General features: G+C 41.7%; 1 protein-coding gene across 1 annotated transcript in view; it reads right to left on the bottom strand.

Moving 5' to 3' along the window:
- CCDC6 (coiled-coil domain containing 6) overlaps positions 1-20,302 on the bottom strand; it is a 110,870-nt gene that overhangs the window by 16,546 nt on the left and 74,022 nt on the right. Inside the window, exons 4-5 of the mRNA XM_061198068.1 lie at positions 6,096-6,199; positions 3,999-4,159 (exon numbers count right to left, since the gene is read on the bottom strand). Of these exons, the coding sequence (XP_061054051.1) occupies positions 3,999-4,159; positions 6,096-6,199 (265 nt within the window). The remainder of the gene's footprint in view (positions 1-3,998; positions 4,160-6,095; positions 6,200-20,302) is intronic.

The raw sequence follows: 20,302 nt of genomic DNA, 5'->3' as shown, positions 1-20,302 counted from the left end.
TCCTGACTTATGCACAGTCTTTCGGAGTCAAACAGCAGGTAAAGACCTACATGCAGCCAGGATCTTGGGATGGCACCATGCTTAGGACAAATACCCCTTCCCTGGGAGCTGCCCCGTATGCGGAGAGGTCTCTGCTACAGCGCCGGCCAGAGCTAACCAGCCCCAGGGCGAGACGCTGGACCCAGGCTAAGCCAGCCAGATCATCCTTCCTGCGAATCTGAAATGTGGAACCGATACCTTCCTGGGGCTCTGGAATCTCGTTCTGCAGAGTTGCCTGGACCCACTGTAACCCCTGCCCTTCTGAGTGACTGTGCAGGATTCCGTGGCACGCTCTAGCGTCCTTCCAGGCAAAGGGAAAACATGACCCTCCCCGCTTTCCTGGTTTACCTCAGACACAATGTGTTGTTACTAAGTATCTTGAATACTTATCTTGATATCTTGAATATCCTTATTTCAGAAATTCAAATGAAAATACCAAAATTATTAAACACTATTATGTGCACTAAACACTAAATCCCTGGGCCGTTTTCAATCTACCCAGAAACCCTGCTGTCTAATCCAGATGCAAAAATCTCTTTAATGGAAGGCATGCTGGGAAAATATTTACAAAGTACACTTTTAATATAAATGATTTAAGCTTTTTCATCCCAAATATGTCAGCAGACAGAATTTTTCACTTGCTCTACAGGCATCGCTACATTGGCCTCTTGGAGTATCTACTGTTTCTAGACTAGAGGGACAGTTGTCGGAGGAGGTTGCCTTTCTTTTCCATAAAGAGGAAAGCTTCACAGAACTGAGGATTCATGAGGCTTTGAGGATAATTACTGAAGAGGAAACACTGTCTTTCAAAGAAAATGGCAATCCTCTAGCATCTGGGGAAACCAGCAGGGGGATCCTTAAACAATAAGCTACCGACAAGAACATCAGTCACCAGGAGTGATGGCTGAAAAGACCTCCTGGCAGTCTGGCAATTAACCCAGAAGCTGGAGGCACCGAGAAGGCACCAGGCCCACAGCCTCTGGGAGTGAGAGACCCAGGCACAGATGGCTGACGCCGTGGCATTCCTTGGGTGCCCTCTGCTGGCTACCGCACACCTGACTTCAAAGGACTAGATTTACTCTCAGGAGTCCTCCTCTTTCTCCCACAAAGAGCTCCCTAGGACTTAGGGGCCAGAGGTTATGACGCCCCCATCTTCAGCCATCTCACAGCAGTTAGTCAAAGACAGTGTCAACTGAGGGTGACTTACAGACAGTCTCCCAAGAGATGAGTCCTACCTAATCCCAAGGTGGCCTGTACCTTTTAAATTCCCTTGCAGGTTTATGGCTAGAAAATACTAGCCATATTGGATGGGGTGCCCAGACCCCATCCAAACCACTTAAATCAGAATCCCTGAGGATGAAGCCTCTCCACTGGTCTACCAAAAACTCCCCAGGGGACTCTCATGTCAGTTGAGAGCTACTGGGAGAGCGGTTCAAGTTCAGACACAGCTGGACTTGGGGGAGAGGGACCAAGTGCCCCAGGAGCTTTCACAGTGGACAAGGTTATCCAACCTAAGGAGGCAGAGGCAGGTGGATGAGGAAAGTCTTTAACTCATACTCTACTCCCAACCCAAACCGACTGTGTGCAGCTAAGTGCCACGGCTTTCCCTGTCCTCACAAAATCCAAACAGCACTTTACAGAAGCCTCTGTTGATATCCGCAGTCTCTCCAGAGACCAAACAGTGCAGTAGGAAGGAAGTAGAGGAAATAAGATATTCTTCCCAAATTTCTTCTCAAAATGTTGTCTGGGGAACAACAAGGCAAGTATATACAAGAAAGAAAAATATAAACTGACAGCCGTGGAAAGAGTTCAGAAAGGTGCTACAAGAGCTGTGTCTGTCCAACACAGCAAAAACTCAAGAAATATCCTAACCTAAAGCAACTAATATTTGAGAACTCCTTGATTTGTTTTCATGGAATACACATCCATTATGGTTCTCAAGCCGGGGTACATATCAGAATCATCTCTATTTAAAAAAATACAGAGGACCAGGCTCCACCCTTAGAGTAAAAGCCCAGAACCCTGGATGGGGTTAGACAGGATAGTGGACTCCCACATCCTAATCCCTGGAGCCCAAATCCATGTTGCCTTCCATGGTAAAAGAGACTTGCAGATGTGATTAAATTAAGGACCTTGACATGGGAACTCATCCTGGATTATCTGGCTGGGCCCGATGCAATCAGAGTCCTTATACAGGGAAGGCAGGAGGGTCAGAGTGAAAAGATGTGACAAGAAGCAGAGGTGGTAGTGGTACCAATGCAAAGGAGTCATGAGCCAAAGAATGCAGACAACCTCCAGAAGCTGGAACAAGCAAGGAAACGGATTCTCCCTTAGAGCCTTTTACAAGGAACCAGCCCTGCTGACACCTTGATTTTAGCCCAGTGAGACCTATTTTGAACCCAGGCCTCCAAAAAACGTGATATAATAAAATTTGTGTTGTTTTAAATTACTAAGTTTGTGCTCGTTTGTTAACAGCGGCAACAGGAAACTGAACACACTGTACTTCTTAAAGGCTCCCAGGATAACCCTGATGCACCCATCCCAGATGCACTACTGGACTAGGACTTGAAATCAACTTCGGAGAAGAAAATGTAAAAAGAAGCACTGAAATCTTAAATGCACATTTCATCTGACTCAGCAAATCCACGCCGTGGAATTTACCCTGAAGGTGTTTGTGCACAGGTATCAAACGTCTGTACAGAGATGTTCACTATGGTTGTAGCATCACCACCCAAAGGGGTCTGTTGGTAAGGGATGAGTTAAATAAGTTACAGTGTATCCATACACTCAAATACTACACAGCCTTTAAAAGGGGGAGGGGACTCGCCTGGCAGTCCAGTGGTTAAGACTCCACGCTACCAAAGCACAGGGCGCGGGTTCGATCCCTAGTCGGGGAACTAGGATCCCACATGCCGCACGGTGCGGCCAAAAGATTAAAAAAAAAGGGGGCAGGGGGAGTAAGGCCGCTCTGTATATATTGGCAGGGAAAAAACTGTAAGACATAGTAAGTGAAAAGAAAAATGCAAAAGGGTATGTTCATTGTGCTACTATTTGTGTAAAAGAAGTCTATGCACACACACACCTGAAGAATATATTAAAAATGTGTTAATTGTGAGAACTGGGCAGCTGGGGATCAGGGGTGAAAGGGAGACTTATTTTTCCCCTGCATACCTTTCACTGTATTATCTATTCAAATAAGTTGAACGGCCTAAAAACCAAAACAGAAGAAACCCAAGTGAATGCACAGTGACGTAATCAAGTGTCCAGAAATTAGTTCCTTTGATTTCCAAAAATAAAAAGGAGAAATTTCAAAAGCATTTATTCCTCAACCACCATGAACAATCGTTAACTGAGGCCAAATTTCGATAGTAAAGAAGATAAACACTATTCTCTGCCTAATGCCCCCAAAGTACACTGAGGTCTCCTGCACTGCTTCTGTTAGCACCATCCGAGAGATGAACACCAGGGAGAAGGTTAGAAATAGTACCTCTGACATAAAATAGATAACTAATGGGGGCCTACTCTATAGCACAGGGAACTCTACTCAATATTATGTAACGACCTTATATAGGAAAAGAATCCAAAAAAAAGAGTGGATATATGTGTATGTATAACTGATTCACTTTGCTGTACCGCAGAAACTAACACAACACGGTAAATCAACTATACTCCAATAAAAATTAATTAAAAAAAAAAAAGAAAGAAATAGTACCTCTGATGCTGGACCATCCTGAAATTATGTGATTTTCTAGAAGTATTCTAAACTATTTGCCCTGCCCTACTGTAATTTTTTTTTAAATAATCTATTCCAGGATGACAGACACATGAATATGTACTAGCAATGAAACACAATATGAATTTGATTTATACAAATTCAATAGTAAATATAGGTAAAACTCCCTACTTGGTAAGTGGATTAATTCTGAGGACAGATGACCAGTGACACCAAGGCTACGTACGCTGTAACTGGGCAGCTCTCAGTTGCTTCTTCAGCCTCTCCACTTCATTCTTTAAAAACCTGATGTGTCGCATCATGTTTTCTGGAGAGTCGATCTCCATGGAGATGTCTCTAGGCGATGGGGGAGCAGACACCGGCTGGTCTAATTTCTCCTGCAGGATTCTTCATTGAAAAGAAAATTCCAACAATGAAAAACAGTTTGCCTTTAAAACACAAAACGTTGATTTGATGCTCACCATCGTCTATTTAAAAAATACATGAATAAGTTCTCAGCAATCAGAAAAATAAATGAATAAAAGACAAAAACAACAAATTCTAGCCAGGAGGTTTAACAGCATGCTCATGTTAATCGCCAAAATTCACTGAATTGTTTAACCCCTGTGCCCATTTTCCATCAACTTCTGGTCGCCCTTACCTGACAGTCAAGTCAAAGGGCAGAGCTGAAGGAGCCACCTTCCTTTTTCTCCTTTCAAATGGCCACTGGTAATTAAGCCTTACTGAAAAAAACGTCTGTAACACTGGCTTCTGATTATCATGCCGGAATACACTGGGCAATCAGAATGATCCGCTGACTAAATGGTCCACATGCTGGGTTGGAGGGAACGGCGACACTGGAGGAATTTCCTCTCAAGGCTTTCAGTTGAAACTTACAAACTACAGACTATGAATCTCCTTGGAGAGTGACATCATGTAAAGAGACTGACTTCTCAACTCCCCTCCTGAAAAACCAATCCTGAGGGTATGGCAAACTGGACTGAAGGCCCTTTGCTTCTGGCCACAGCAAAGGTAAAAAGAGTTAAAAAAACAAAAACAAAATGTACTGGGTTAATAACTGGTGGTGCCACCTTCTCTACCAATTATCATTATTTTGAAGCACATAAAACATGAATATTCTACAAAATGACAATTTCATAATGTTCGATGCAATAATTTGGTACTTATATACATAAAACCTCCCACTGCTTTTTGCAAAGGAAAACAGACTGGCAACAGACCTCTCTGCCCCTTTTATAAGCTGCTGGGAAGTTTCTGGTTTAGTTTGGTTTTCACCTTTCTACCTCTGAGTTTACCCAAGTGCAAACTGTGAATCACCTTCAGGCCTAGCCTTGTTGAGAAAACTAGTAGGTAAAATATTGTAATGGTCCCTCCATCTATTATATGAAATAATTTTTCAAGTTTCAATTTATTAGCACTACTGTAATAAGGCAAAACACAGCTGATTCAACTACTGCTTGAATAATTCCCTATAGACACACCTCAGACTGTCAGTTTTCTTAAAGCCTGGGGTATGGCTCTATGTTGCAAATCTTGAGATGAACTCAATTTATGGATGTTCATCCAAACCAAGTACTTATGGCAAATGTCTCTGGTTAGCAAACAAAAGATCGTGGTGAAGTAGATGAATGAATATTTTCAAGGAGCTCCCTTTCGACACCCAGACGCACATCCCACCCACAGAACCTCCTGCCATTATTCAAGCTCCGCTCCACCCACCCCAAAGCACACAGTACTTAAATCTAAGGGCCCAACCGGATCTCGCACACAGGGGTTCAAGAAACGTGCTGCTGAGTATTCCATATCCGTGTACATACATTCAACACCAAGAACCTAACCTTAAATATGTACCAGTATTTCTTTATAGCAAGTCTTAAAACACACAGATGATCATTTTTCTATCAAAATCTCAGCCTTCCTAATGAAGTACCTTCTAGAAATGTGTGATAATTCACAGTACATAGCGCATATCCTAAGCACTTCAGAAAATGAATGGGGAAGCCGGTTCAATTAGGTAAAAAGCTGGAACTGCAACCTTCCTCTAGAAAAATAGAGGTGAACAATAGCTCCTTAATGAATTTCTTCATAGGCTTTAATACCAAATGAAAAGAAATTCTACCGGGTCAGTGAGGGAGAAGTATAAAGAAGTGACCAACAGGAGGATAGGCTATCAACATTTTTCCCAATTGTCAAATTAAAATGATGTGCATCAACCAAGGAATTAAAATGTCCCATTGTCATTCCTCGGTCACACCCAGCAAGCTACCCCACTCCTCCAACGCACACATACATACAGAACACCGAACAGCAAGACTAAACAAACCGCTTTTCAGCTTCAAGTTTATCCATCCTTTTCCAGAGACGATTCACTAGTGCCTCTTGTTCTTGTTCCAAAGTATTTTCAAGGTCAATCTTCTCTCGTCTCAGCTGAAGGAAGGAAAACAGTTTTACTGAGAATTGTAGACCACTTAAACTTCGTTTATTAGATTTTTTTTGATTGGACCATTAGGACCCCTTTTCACAAAGGAAACTGCAAAGGAATGACCAATTTTTCGGCACAGACACATTAAGCGCATCTAGTTCTTAAACTTTAATTGAGAACATCGAGACAGGTTCATTCTTTGACGTTAAAGCTTAATTGCTATCTGGTACGTGAATCACAGTGGTTGCTTCAGCATTTATCCAAGGCACGTGGAAAGTCTTCCTTAAAGAGGGTTTGAGGAGTTCTGCTTACTAGTTGTCCCAGGACTTAACTGGGTTTGTCCCCACAGTCCTGCATGTAGTTCAACATTAAACCAGAAAGGTTATATTACTATTTATATAAATAACTCAAATACCTGAAGACAATTCTAAGTAGTGGTTAATGGTTACACATAAATATGTCCTAAGATATGAAAAGTATATGCAAAAAGGATAAACGCCAAATTCACAATACAGGTTACCTATGGTGAGGTAGGGAAGAAGGAAAATTTGATTTGGGGGGCGTGGGCAGTTGCAGAGGGAACCCCAAACTGCATTCTACTTCATAAAAAGAAGCAATACGCAGAAGCAATTAATTTAATTCACTAATATAGAGCAATATGCAAATACAGAGAACAATGTCAGACACTGGTTAACAGGGATGATGTAACAGGGAACTAAGGAGTCAGAAATGTCTGCCCTCAGGGACCTTACATTGTAGTGGGGACCAAGACAGTAAACGAAACAAATTATAGACTTCGGTAGAGGGTGAGAGAGAGATGAAGAAAAAGAGGGCTAGTGAGGGGGGTAGAAAGTGCCACAATGAACAGATTTCACAGAGCCGGGTAGAGGGAATGTGTGATATCATTCTTTGTATTTGTCTATATGCTTGAGATATTAAGTAATTTTAACAGGAATCTTTTTTAAAAGGGGGAAAAGGTTGTGTTACTGCCACATGCTGTCTCTTCAACCAATAGCAATTTACCTTTTCAATCACAGGCTCAACAAATTATGTTTGATTGCACAGCTGTAAAGACGTCCAAGTAGCAGAGTTCGTATCTTTTTAGCAGGTTAGAGAGGCAAGCTTCTCTTTGATCAAAGATCCCTATACAGTCAAGTGAGACCGATTCCATGGACAAAAGGTAGTCTTTTAAAGCAACCAAAGCAGACAGACCTTACTCCACAAGTGAATGAGCCAAGATCACACAGAGTCAACTGGACACACAGCCTCGGGATACTTTCTTTGCGTGGGGAAAGGCAGAGGAGTCAGGCTGAGTCGGAAGCATTCTGTGCAGAAGCTTGGACGCGCCTAATGCACAAATGCTCCTCAAGATATTAAACAGTTCCTACCCGCAGTGAGGAGGAGAAGCCCAGGAACACCTCGCAAAACTCCTGAGAACCTTGGTGATCCTCTGACCACATTTTGGGCCAAGATTTGAAGTACAATTCACAGCCATTTATTTAAAGAAACAAAATGCCAAGGCATTTACCCTTTAAGGACTCTATTCCCAGGTTTTTTTTTTTTTTTTTTTTTTTTTTAAATTTTATTTGTTTATTTATTTTAGTTTTTTTTTTGGTTGTGTTGGGTCTTCGTTTCTGTGTGAGGGCTTTCTCTAGTTGTGGCAAGCGGGGGACACTCTTCATCGCGGTGCGCAGGCCTATCACTATCACGGCCTCTCTTGTTGCGGAGCACACGCTTCAGACGCGCAGGCTCAGCAGTTGTGGCCCACGGGCCTAGTTGCTCCGCGGCATGCGGGATCCTCCCAGACCAGGGCTCGAACCCGCGTCCCCTGCATTAGCAGGCAGACTCTCAACCACTGCGCCACCAGGGAAGCCCCTATTCCCAGGTTTAACTAAAACATGATACGGGGTACTTGGTAGGTGAGAAAAAAAAATTCAAGCAAGGCATCGTTTCGTAGTAGAGATGCCTGGTAGAAACTTATGCCCAACGATTTTTAATTTTAGAGTAATCATGCACCATGCTAATCAGAAACTCTGAAAAGCCAAGTCAAGACAAAGCTCTCTTTGCCCACGTATAACTGACTTGGCATGTGGCTTTGAGTAGGTACTCACCTGCCCTCATCTACACTGGCCTTGATGACGGCCGAGGTCCCTTCCAGGGCCACCCACTCTATCATTCTCTGTCAATCTCAAGAGGGCAGCTGTCTTCAGTCTGAACTAGCTCCGTAAGAGATTTCTAGAGCCAGAAGCAGCAAGAGAAATCATCTAAATCCACCCTTTCATTTTAGAGCTGAGGAAACCACTGGCCTGGGAGATGGTGTGACTCAGGAAAAGTGATGGATGCTGCCAGGAGAGGAATGGGTATCAGTCACCATGGTGACCAAAAGAGCTGGGTCCCATCCAACCAGCGAGTTCAGAGCATCTTGAGGGGCAAGTAGGATTTGGGGTAAATTATCCAATAATACTTGGGAGTAGCCGAGTAGGGGTAGCTTAGTGAGTCTGAGAGTACACAGAAGCAAATAAGAGAGCAGGAAAAACAGGAGTTGAAAACAAACACGAATCTCAGCTTCTTTTTGGTACCTATTGGTAGAGCTACCAGCTATCAATTTGCTGCCCACTTCAGTGAACCAAGGCCTCCTGGGGGTGCAACTTGGGTTTGCTGTACCAGTTTGCTCTACTAATTTGTTTCCATGAAGCAGGCAACACAGGATGGATTTGGGTGTTTCATTACACAGGCTGGCAGTGCTATGGGAGTCCATATTCTCTCTGGCCTTAGAAAGAACAGGGCTTCCAGTCTTGTTTTTCCAGCTAAAAAAAATCTTATCTTTTCAGCATCGCTGAGGAGCTCTTACACTAAAGACCAGAGAAGTTCGAGGAAATGGTACCAATTAGGATCATGATTAATTCCCCCTGAAGTTCTTTATCAGAGCTGCCCTTCCATCTCCTGTGCATCTAATCCCACAGCCTATAAAGAGTCCACACCAGTACTGCCAATTCGGACAGAAGTAGATTTTCAGTGCTTGCATTGCCCTGAGATCAAACAACCCTCAAATCTGACGGTATACGTTAAATTTACAGCGTACGAAGTCAGAAATTCTTGCTGGAATGGAAATATCAGCCCAGGGCTGCATTCCTTGCCTGTGCAGATGATTTTTTCTATGCTGGTCTCCATCTGTAATACTCCCCCCCATCTCCTTCCTCATAATAGCTAACGGCCTTTTTAATTCAGTGTTCACGCAACAGGCACCTACTCTCTTCCATTGCCAGACATCAAATTCTCAGGCTAACCCAAGCCCCTTCTGACTGCACAGTCTGTGAGCACGCGGCAGCAACGGATACAGCCGGTTCGTAGAATATTTATTTGAAAGGCTGCTTTGTAATTAAGTCAGGTCAGTGGCCTCCCGGCCAAACTCTTTACTCCTCTTCAGGAGCCCTTCCTCCCACTGAAAGTAAATTAACGTGGCACCAAGAGTTCTTATTATATTCCCCAAATAAATACACAACTTCTTCAATGGATAAACTTAGAGTGTAAAAATAGAGCTGGCTCGTCTGAATTCACAGCCCACCCTAGCTGCGTCTTTGCAGTGGGCAGACACTCACCACTAAAAAAGCAGAAAAAGGGGGCAGCCAAGAGACGGCTCCCAACACCATCGCACTTCTCTCTCAGCGTAGCATTTCCCAATTTAAAGAGAACCATGATGCTGGGGTGGAGGGAGAAGTGGCGGAAAGGAGTACTTGGCCAAAAAAAAGCCTGATGAGAACTTTAGCATGACCACTGCACTCAACGATAGAATTCTGAAAGGTTTTAGTGCACCTTTTCAAGCTACTTTGTTTTAGTCTAACCGCCATATTATCATCGTTTCTATGGGAAAATATATTTTGAAACCCAAACATCTGACTGAAAAAACGAATTTTGGAAGGCAGCCCATGACTACTAATCCACATAAGGTCTACCATATACACGGAACACAGACACAAAGTTTGTTACAACGTACGGCAAAAAGTACTTAGAATGATGGTGATACAAGAGGTGTATACCAGATGTAAGAAATAGCAGAGTACTCTAAGACTTACATTGACCAAACTCTTATTAGTTGGCTAACTGTTTTTTTGTTTTTTGTTTTTTTTAAAGAGATAGGGGTAAATCCTAAGAAAACAAATAGGTGTGGGGATTAACACAATCCCCCAAAACTTTCCAAGTTAGGTAGCATCTGAGAGCCATTAACAGTTCAGCCCGATTTCCTATCAATTTGTTACATAATACCGTAGATGTTCAAAGTGGGGACCTTGGAGGTATATCAGAATCACCTGGGAAAATAAAACGTACAATGTTCAAAACATGACTAAATCAAAGTCAGAAAAATGAATGCAGTTTCTGCAATGGACTGAATGTTTGTGTCCAAAGTCACATGTTGAAGCCTAAATCCCCAGTGTGATGGTATTCGGAGGTGAGGCCTTTGGGAGGTAATTAGGTTTAGCTGAGGTCAGGAGGGTGGGACTCCCATGATGGGATTAGTGTCCTTTCTAGTCACGAGCGACCTTGCAGTTTGCTGCTCTCTGCTCTCTACCAATTGAGGACACATGCAGTCAGCAGTCAGCAGAACTCCATCAAGCTAGCACCCTGATCCTTGACCTCCAGCCTCCAGAACTGTGAGAAATAAATTTCTGTTGTTTATAAGCCAGTCTGTGTTATTTGTTATAACAGCCCAAATGGGCTAAGACAGTTTTGTTTATAATGCAAGAGTAGAGACAGTAAAAGATATTACCTCATTCCATCCTACCTTGCCAATACATCTGAGTTAATCATAGTTTTACTTATATATAGGAAAGAAGTGACTAACAGGATTCATGAAGGGGCTATTAAAACATACCACATGCAAATGATGTGAAAAGCACTGAAATCATGCACAATGGTCCTTGCTCTGTGGCAAAGGTCCCTCACAAATTAAAGCAACAGAGACAAGTAAAGTAAAACTTAAACACTGCCTCTGTTGGTGTGGCTATCAGTGGAATTTTGCTTAGCCCTGGCAGTTTTCCTAGGCTGGAAGACATCTGATCTTTGTCTTCTGGAAAACATATATATATCTTTAAGAAATCAAGCAGCCAATTTGTGTTATAGATAAGACAGGTGTTCATAGACTACAGAGCTCCCAAGGTACCTATTTGATTAATCAAGCTGCAGCTGGTTTCAGAATTAAAAACAAGTTCTAGTTCATCACCACTGGCTTGTGTAATGTTGAGCCCAGAAAGAGCCAATGGAAGTTCATCAGTAAGGAGCAAGAAAAAAGGAGAGAAAGGATGATCACTTTCAAGTCTAGGTGGTCAAAAATTACAGTTGAAAAGAAATTTATCTATGTGCATCAGAAACATACTGATAGGGGGACTTCCCTGGTGGCACAGTAGATAAGATTCTGAGCTCCCAGTGCAAGGGCCCGGGTTCGAGCCCTGGTCAGGGAACTAGATCCCACATGCATGCCGCAACTAAGAGTTCACAGGCCACAACTAAGGAGCCAGCCTGCTGCAACTAAGAAGCCTGTGAGCCACAACTAAGGAGCCTGCCTGCTGCAACTAAGACCCGGTGCAACCAAATAAATAAATAAATATTTTTTAAAAAGAAAAAGAAATATACTGATAGAAGGAATTCCCTGGTGGTACAGTGGTTAGGACTCCGCACTTTCACTGCTGAGGGCCCAGGTTCCATCCCTGCTCTGGGAACTAAGATCCCACAAGCCACGCGGCATGGCCAAAAAATGAAAAAAATATATATATATACTGATAGAGAACAGAAAAAGATGCAAAAAAAAAATCATGAAGAACTATACAGCAAGATAAATAGGGTCGGCCCTTGGGTGAAAGTAATGTTGGTGGTAATTTACCTTCCTACCTTTTCTGCCTCCCACCCAATTTTTTAATGAACATTTACTATTTTTATAACAAAAAAATTTAAAGACATCTAATCTTAAAAATTAACAATTTCCTAATAGTACATCCATTAATTTAGGATATTAATTCACATATCTAAAATACAGAGTGAACCAATAAACTCTCAGAGGAGAAATGATAGTGAAGGCTTAGCTATCTGGAAGACAGAATTTTCCAGATAGCCAAGAGTTAACCTTCTTTACCATAGCTTATAACTTTTTTCTTCTCAAACACTGTGTTCCTATAAAAATTAGATTTGTTCTTTGAAATGGACAGAACTTCAGAATATTAATACCCCATTAATATTTAATATATGAAAATAACACTTTCATAGTTTACCAGCTCAATAAATTTTGCTTTTGTTCAATGATACTGAAAATGAAGGTCTTTTATGAAATAGATACACATATTATTAGTCAGATTTATATGGTTTCTGAGCTTAAGTTTTTATCACTTTGACATCAGCACAGTATTATACAAATGTGCATAATGGGTTCATAATTCCAGGGGACTCTTTTACCAAATAATTACCATCGGTGGAAAGCAGGTTTCAAAGTCTGGGGTGTAAACTCTTTTGCTACATCAAGAGCCCAGTGGAGAAATCCTGGGGAAAGAACACATACCATAGTGCATGTTGCAAATACACTATCACATCAAGAAAAAATATCAATAGCAGTTGTTTGGGGAGGGCTGTAGTCTAGGTAATGTTTTTTCATGTTTGTACTTCTATGTTTACATTTTCCACATTTTCTTGAGAGAGCAATGGATTATTTTACAGTGCAAATGCTTGATTAAGGAAGTTTTCAAGACTTCCATAATTTGAGATTAGTATTTGAAATCAAACTTCAAAGGATGAATAGGGGTCACTAAATTTCAGCTCCTTAATGCAAATGAACCCTCAAGGAACATGTTCTTTGGAACTAGCAGGTGGTCCCCAGAGCTACTGCCACAAGAGCCCTCCCACTGCCAGAATCTGCAAGGGCAGCCGCTGGCATGAATGGAATTCTAATAAAACCCAGTAAGGCCACACTACCCGTGGACTGAAGGAAATACCTATTCCAACTAAAAAATCAATCAAGGATGCAAACCTGAACATGAGCCACTAGCCACTCAATTCACTGCTAAGTCACAAGGTCACACAGATGATCTGTGTAACTCACTAGAGTTAGGCATTGTAGCTACTACAAATAAGTAGCATCAGAATTGTATGTGGACTGACTGTGACGTCAGTTGGCTTATATTACCTTCTAAACAAAAGAGGCAGAAAGGCCACCGTGTTTCCTTAACTTAGAACCATTGTTCTAAGAGCTGGAAACCTACAACATTCCTTTCTTCTTTATAGAACTTAAAATACACTAAAGGTTTCCTTATTTCATTTTTAGAAAATGAACAAAAAAAGAAAATTTTGTGCCGAGGATTGAAATTCATTCTAAATCCCAGCCCCTGTGCTTTGCTACAGTTGTAGATGGTGAGGGACACTGGGAGAAGTGGGTGTCACCCCTGCAACGCCCCTGGAAGCTGGGGTCTTGTCAAGTCTCCGTAGTCACCTGATGTTGGCTAGTGGCTGAAGGTAACCGCTGGGCACGTGCCAGCACCGAGGCCTGCATGAGGCCTAGTACAGCCACGTGGCTGCCTTCTGCAAGACACTCACTGTAAAGACTAGCTTATGTCCTCAAAGACACTGCACATGCAGACTGCCAAAACCCCTACTCTTCCCCTTCCCAGGAACAAAGAAGAGGGATTCAACTTCACGTCTTCTGCAGGAGCTCTCCTCTGTGTTCTCAGCATCTCTACTCCATGCAACCTGTATCTACATTTTACTGCATTATCTTCTCTCCCATCTCTGTCTCCTCTCACATCCCTGCTTCCCTGCAACAAGGCTCGATTTAGATTTATCCAGCCCATGTGTGTTAATTAACAAACAATTAAACCAAGTGCCAAGGAGCTTCAGGTCCTTCTCCGTTGGTTATGCGGGAGCGGGGAATCCTGCTGCAGTAGTAATGCTGTTCCCCTAAGCACAGCACGGCACAGAGCATCCCTCATCACTGTCCCCAGGTCCACTGGCCTCCCTGGACCAGGCTCCACGAGGCCAGGGACCTGACGTCATCTTTCTCAGTAGAGTCTGTGGCAGACAGTAGGCATGTTAATAAAGGTGTGTTGAATTAACGCAGAATGTGTGCCACACAAGTGCAGCATGGACAAAAAAGACAGTCACACAGATGCATGGATTAAAGAGATGGATAACCAGATCAAGGAAGGTGGTGAGACATTTGAGGCTCAAATAATATGCATGCTCATTTTCCCGGAAAATGGGGAGGGCAAAGTACCACAGAAATTAGATGAAAACTTTGATTATTAATGGCAGCACATACAATTTTTGGAGCGCTTACTATATGGGAGTCACCAGGGATACAGGGGTGAGGTTAACGTTGTACCTTCCCTCCTTTACCTTATGAGGAGCTCACAGAAAAGAAATGATTTAACTGTTAATTGCTGTTTGTGTACCAAGTGGTACAGGAAAAGGACTGAACGTTATGGAAACACTTTGGAGCACAGGCCCCAAAGTGTCTAGAGGAGCAAACCAGGTAACAGTTAAATAGGGATGGGGCAGGGGAGGGAGAAGATGGGCCAGGCAGAGGACACAGATCCATGGAAACCTGGGGGCAGGAAAGCACTGGGCACATCAGAGCATGATTTTTAAACTGCAGGTTGTGACCCACTATTGGATTAGGAAAATAGTTCAAGTCAGTTGTCACCTACATTTTGGCTAAAAACGAAATAGGATTGAACAGAAAATCAGTGCAAAGCACATAAGCAAGTGTTTCACAAAACTTGTCCCAGTCATAAATACAGTCACAAAAACATCAGTGTACTGGGTTACCATGTAAACTTATTTACTGCTGTGCAATCCACATGGGAACAATTCTGTGCAGGGGAACAAAATCTGCCACCCCAAAATAGGTCTGTTTGGCAAGAGGATTAATTTAGGCTGATTGTGACATACAGAACAGACTGGGGGTTGCCAAGGTGGGGGAGGGGTGGAGAGGGAAGGGCTGGGAGTCTGTGATTAGCAGATGCAAACTGGTATATAGAGGATGGATAAACAACCAGGTCCTACTGTACAGCACAGGGAACTGTATTCAACATCCTGTGACAAACTATAATGGAAAAGAATGTGAAAAAGAATGTATATGTATGTATAACTGAGTCACTTTGCTGCACAGAAGTAATTAATACAACATTGTAAATCAACTATACTTCAATTTTTAAATAAATAAACAAACAAATAAATGATTTAGGCAGATTCTTTTTAAGGTCCCAAAGAATCAGGAGGAAACTTTGACCTTTCCCCTAACTGCCTACAAGAATGTAGGTAGAGGACTTGTTCCAGAAAGGGAGCTACCACCGTGATAACGGTAGCATGACCTAGGTGTGTAGAGTGGGAGGAATCCAGCAAAGCCTGTTTGTTAAAATTCCTCTCTGTGTCCCACTGTCTGCCTAGCAAACATCTGTTTGCCCAACGTTTGTTTTTCCCTCTTCATGTCAATTGCCTTCCTCCCCTCCTCTGAAGTTCCAAACCTCTGCCCACAACCTCTTTTGTCTTTGGTGCTGAAGACAGTATTAAAATGAGGGTTTCGACAATTTTGGCGAATTTTCTCTCCCACGTATACATGTCATTAAAGTTCTGTTGATTTTCTCTGTCTCATGTCAGTATCATTCTTCAACCAGCCAGAAAAACCTAGAAGGGAAGAGGATAATTTCTCCTTCCCCGACAAGAGAAATAAAAGAACTTCAATAGGGATGGAGCGTGAGGAGAGGCAGAATGGAAGATTTATCCCCCCAACAAACCTACAAGTTAGAGAGTATGTCTGTTTCACAGAAGAGGTCAAATTGCTGGCCTGAAGTCACACAGCTTATTCAGGTGAAAGGGAGATATGAACCCAAGAGCGTCCCGAAACTACAGGGGCTAAGATACTGTAATTACACGTAGATGCTAATAAATAAAATGACCATTCCAATCCTAAAGCCAACCTTGAGAAATGGGTGTCTGTGCTTTGGGAAGAAAGGACATCTCCGATAAGAAAATACACCCCAAATTCTAGAAATAACTGAGAAAACTTTACTGGGCCAACCACAGGAGAAAAGAGTAAGAGGTCTAGTAAATGACAGGCATCCCTGTTCGTCATTAAGTGTTAGCTGAATTACATGACTAATTCTCCAACTAATTTATTCCAGATTTTTCTACTGCACTAGCTCATAATAGTTAAGTATCAAATCCACCTGTTTATGGCTGCTGTTTTCTTCTTTCCTATAATTTTCTGTGCAAAGTGCACAGAAGGTCCTCACATCTGCTGAGCTGAACTTCACTTAATAAATAAGCTAATTTGAGCCTTTACATGCTACTTATCCTCCGGAGAAGGAAAATCCTTCCTAGTTGACAGAACACATTCTGATGAAGAGCTCTTGACACTTAGAGAATATTTTAAGTTCGAAATGTTCTTATCACCTAAATGTAACAGTGACCACATGTTGGAACAAAAGTCTTCAAATAAAGATTTATAGGCAGTGCCCACCAGTGTGTGCTAAAAAGAGCCCTTAAGAGTACTAAAGTCATATTGACTAAAGTAATCCAGTTTATTAGACTAATACTAATTATTAGTGCTGCAAAGACCTCCTAATGTTACATTTTTCTGAACATGCTTTTTTACATCTGCTTATAAAGTATCTTTTGGAGTTAAACATTCAGAATGCTAAGTTGTGTGACTTGAAGAAAGCCTCTTGATCTCCCTCTGGGTTTCCTTCTCTGAAAAAGTGTGAGCAGGTATGAGCAGGCTGGGCCACCTACAGGCCAAGCTGGTCCATTTTCCTCCCAAGCCTGCTTCCTAGGCAGCAAGTTCTGGAGGAAGAGGAAACAGGTGCAGGTAGCTGTGGTTCCAAAGCCTGGGCAGATCTGATGCCCCTGCCCCTGGATTTCCTCATGATTTCCCCACTTTCTCACATCCCCATGAGGGGCTGGGGACAAAGTAACGACAGAGGTAGTCTTCCCCCGCAACGTGGCCTTCCAGCTCTACAATTCTATGAATTCTCATCCTGCAAAACACCGACAGAACCATTGATAGCCCAGAGCCCTTGATGATCAAGCTGGTAACATTCCCTTTTTAAAGAATGAAAAGATCTCAGATTCTAAGAGAAGAACAAATGCTATCTGACTAATTCGAGGGTCCATGCTGAAGGCCTGACTTTTGGTGAGATTAACTTAAAATTAGGCCTCCAGCACGTGAGTTACTTGGAGCTCACCTTGCAAGGAGTCTAAGACTTAGTCCCAAACCCAGATAAGTTCTGCTTTACAGAGAACAGGCAGAGTGCCTTCTTTTTCTTTCTTTCTTTTCTTTTTTAATTAATTCATTTATTTTTGGCTGCGTTGGGTCTTCGTTGCTGTGTGCAGGCTTTCTTTAGTTGCAGCGAGCGGGGGCTACTCTTCATAGCAGTGTGCGGGCTTCTCATTGAGGTGGCTTCTCTTGTCGCGGAGCACGGGCTCTAGGCACGCAGGCTTCAGTAGTTGTGGCACACGGGCTCAGTAGTCGTGGCTCATGGGCTTAGTTGCTCCGCGGCATGTGGGATCTTCCCAGACCAGGGCTCGAACCCGCGTCCCCTGCATTGGCGGGCGGATTCTTAACCACTGCACCACCAGGGAAGCCCCCAGGTGCCCTCTTAAAAACCATTACAACCTAAGCTACACCTTCAAAACAAACATGTTATGGCCAACACGAATCCCTGGCAGAGGCCTTCCAATACCCCTTCTGCAGGTTCAACCCATTAGGTTCAAAATATAGATGATTTTTTTTTTAGTTTCTTTTTATTTTTAATTGAAGTATAGTTAATTAAAGATGTGTTTGTTTCAAGTATACAGCAAAGTGACTCAGTTACACACACACATATATATATGCTTATTTAAAAATTAACAGCAGCAGCTACCTTATGTTGAGTGCTTATGTAGCAGGCATCATGCAAATCACCTTACACTCTCTCTCACTCATTGTACCTGACACAGGCTTGCTATTATTGCCATTTTACAGATAAGGAAACTGAGGCTCAGAAATGAACTGGTTGAGACAACTAGATAGTCACATGCAAAAGAATGAATTTGGACCCTATTTTACACCACATATAAAAATTAACTCAAAAGGAATCAAAGACCTAAATGTAAGAACCCAAAAAAGACAACAGGGGTAAATCTTTGTGACTTTGCATTCTAAGATATGATACCAAAACAGAGCAACCAAAGAAAAAAATTAATAATTGGACTTCACGAGAATTAAAAAACCTCTATGCTTCAAAGGACACACTCAAGAAAGTGAAAAGAACACCCACAGAAAATGAGAAAATATTTGCAATGATGTATCTCATAAGGGACTTGTATCTTATAAAATACGTATATTATATGTATAAGAATATATAAGGAACTCTTATAATTCCATAATAAAAAGACCTTGAATAGACATTTCTCCAAAGAAGATATACAAATGGCCAAGAAGCACCTGAAAATATACTCGACATCATTAGCCTCAGGGAAATACAAAACCACAATGTGATGCCACTTCACATCCACCAGGATGGCTGCAATAACATGGTGCAGCCACTTTGAAAACTGTCTGGCATTTCCTCCAAAAGATAAACAGAGAGTTGGCATGTGACTCTGCAATTCCATTCTAATTTCCAAGAAAAATTAAAACACATGTCCACACAAAAAATCGTACATGAATGTTCACAGCAGCTTTACTCATAATAACCAAAAGGCTGAAACAACCTAAATGTCCAGCAAATGATGAATGGATAAACAAAGTGTGGTACATCCATATAATGGATTATTACTTAGCCAGGAAAAGGAATGAAGTACTGATATATGCTACACCGTGGATAAAAATATCATGCTAAGTGAAAGAAGGCAGTCACACAAAACCACACACTATATGATTCCATTTATAGGAAGTGTCCAGAATAAGCAAATACACAGAGACAGAAGTAGAGTAGTGGTTGCTTAAGGGGATTAGGGGATTGAGTGACAAGGTTTCGTTTGAGGTGATGAAAATGTTCTAAAATTGATTTTGGTTATGGTTACACAACACTAAATATACTAAAAACCATTGCATTGTACGCTTTAAATGGATGATTTGTAATGGTATGTGAATTATATCTCAATAAAGCTGCTACCAAAAAAAATAAATAAATTAAGATATTTAGCAGAGGAAAGAGGTTCACATCTGGTTCCATTCAAGTCCAGTACTCAGGCCCTGAACCTACCCTACACCGCCTTTCAAAGTACAAATGACAGCTCTCCAGGCACCTGTCTAAATCCACACTTTATTTAAACTCTTCCAACAAAGCAGCGGCAAGGCACAGGACACATAGGATAATTGTCTTCAAACAGCTTTTAGTTTTAAAAATATGTTTATTGTCAGATAGAAGAGCAAAGGCATGTACTACACACATATATCGTTATAATGCATAGTACAGCACATGCCTTGGCTCTTCTGATAATAATTTCAGTACAGGATATATTATATTATACAGACTATGACATATAGTAAATATTATAATACAGATGATAATCCCAAGAGATGGCCACAAGAGAGGATCAGATCACATCCATGGAAACATGGAAGACATTTATTTCTACAGTAGAAAAAAACAAACATTCCCCCCTAAACACCAACTAAAATTACTTGTAGCTAAAACAAATAAATTCCCCAACATATAATCATCCTAGACATACCCAAAAGAAAGGGGGAAAAGTTTTAGGATGGTGCTACTTTTCTCCATCTTAATTAAAATGAGGACTTGTAATGGCCTATATGGGGAAAGAATCCAAAAAAGAGTGGATATATGTATATGTATAACTGATTCACTTCGCTGTACACCTGCAACTAACACAACATTGTAAATCAACTATACTCCAATAAAAATTTTTAAAAATTAAAATTAAAAAAATAAAATAAAATAAGGACTTGATATCCCAGATCTGAGGATAATTTCTAGTTTAGGGCTTTGCAATGCACACATTCCATTGTGGAAATCCATTTCTTTAGTGCTGAGGTCTGAAATAAGCCTTACAGCAGACTAAATCATTAACTTTGGGAGAATGTATGCCTTGGGCCTCATTTTAAAAGCATTTAGTTACTAAAGTTT

The sequence above is a fragment of the Eubalaena glacialis genome, chromosome 1 (assembly GCF_028564815.1).
Source record: "Eubalaena glacialis isolate mEubGla1 chromosome 1, mEubGla1.1.hap2.+ XY, whole genome shotgun sequence".
In the NCBI taxonomy this organism is placed as follows: domain Eukaryota; kingdom Metazoa; phylum Chordata; class Mammalia; order Artiodactyla; family Balaenidae; genus Eubalaena; species Eubalaena glacialis.
The sequence above is the reverse complement of the archived record's forward strand: the minus strand, read 5'-3'. Positions and strand labels throughout refer to the sequence as shown.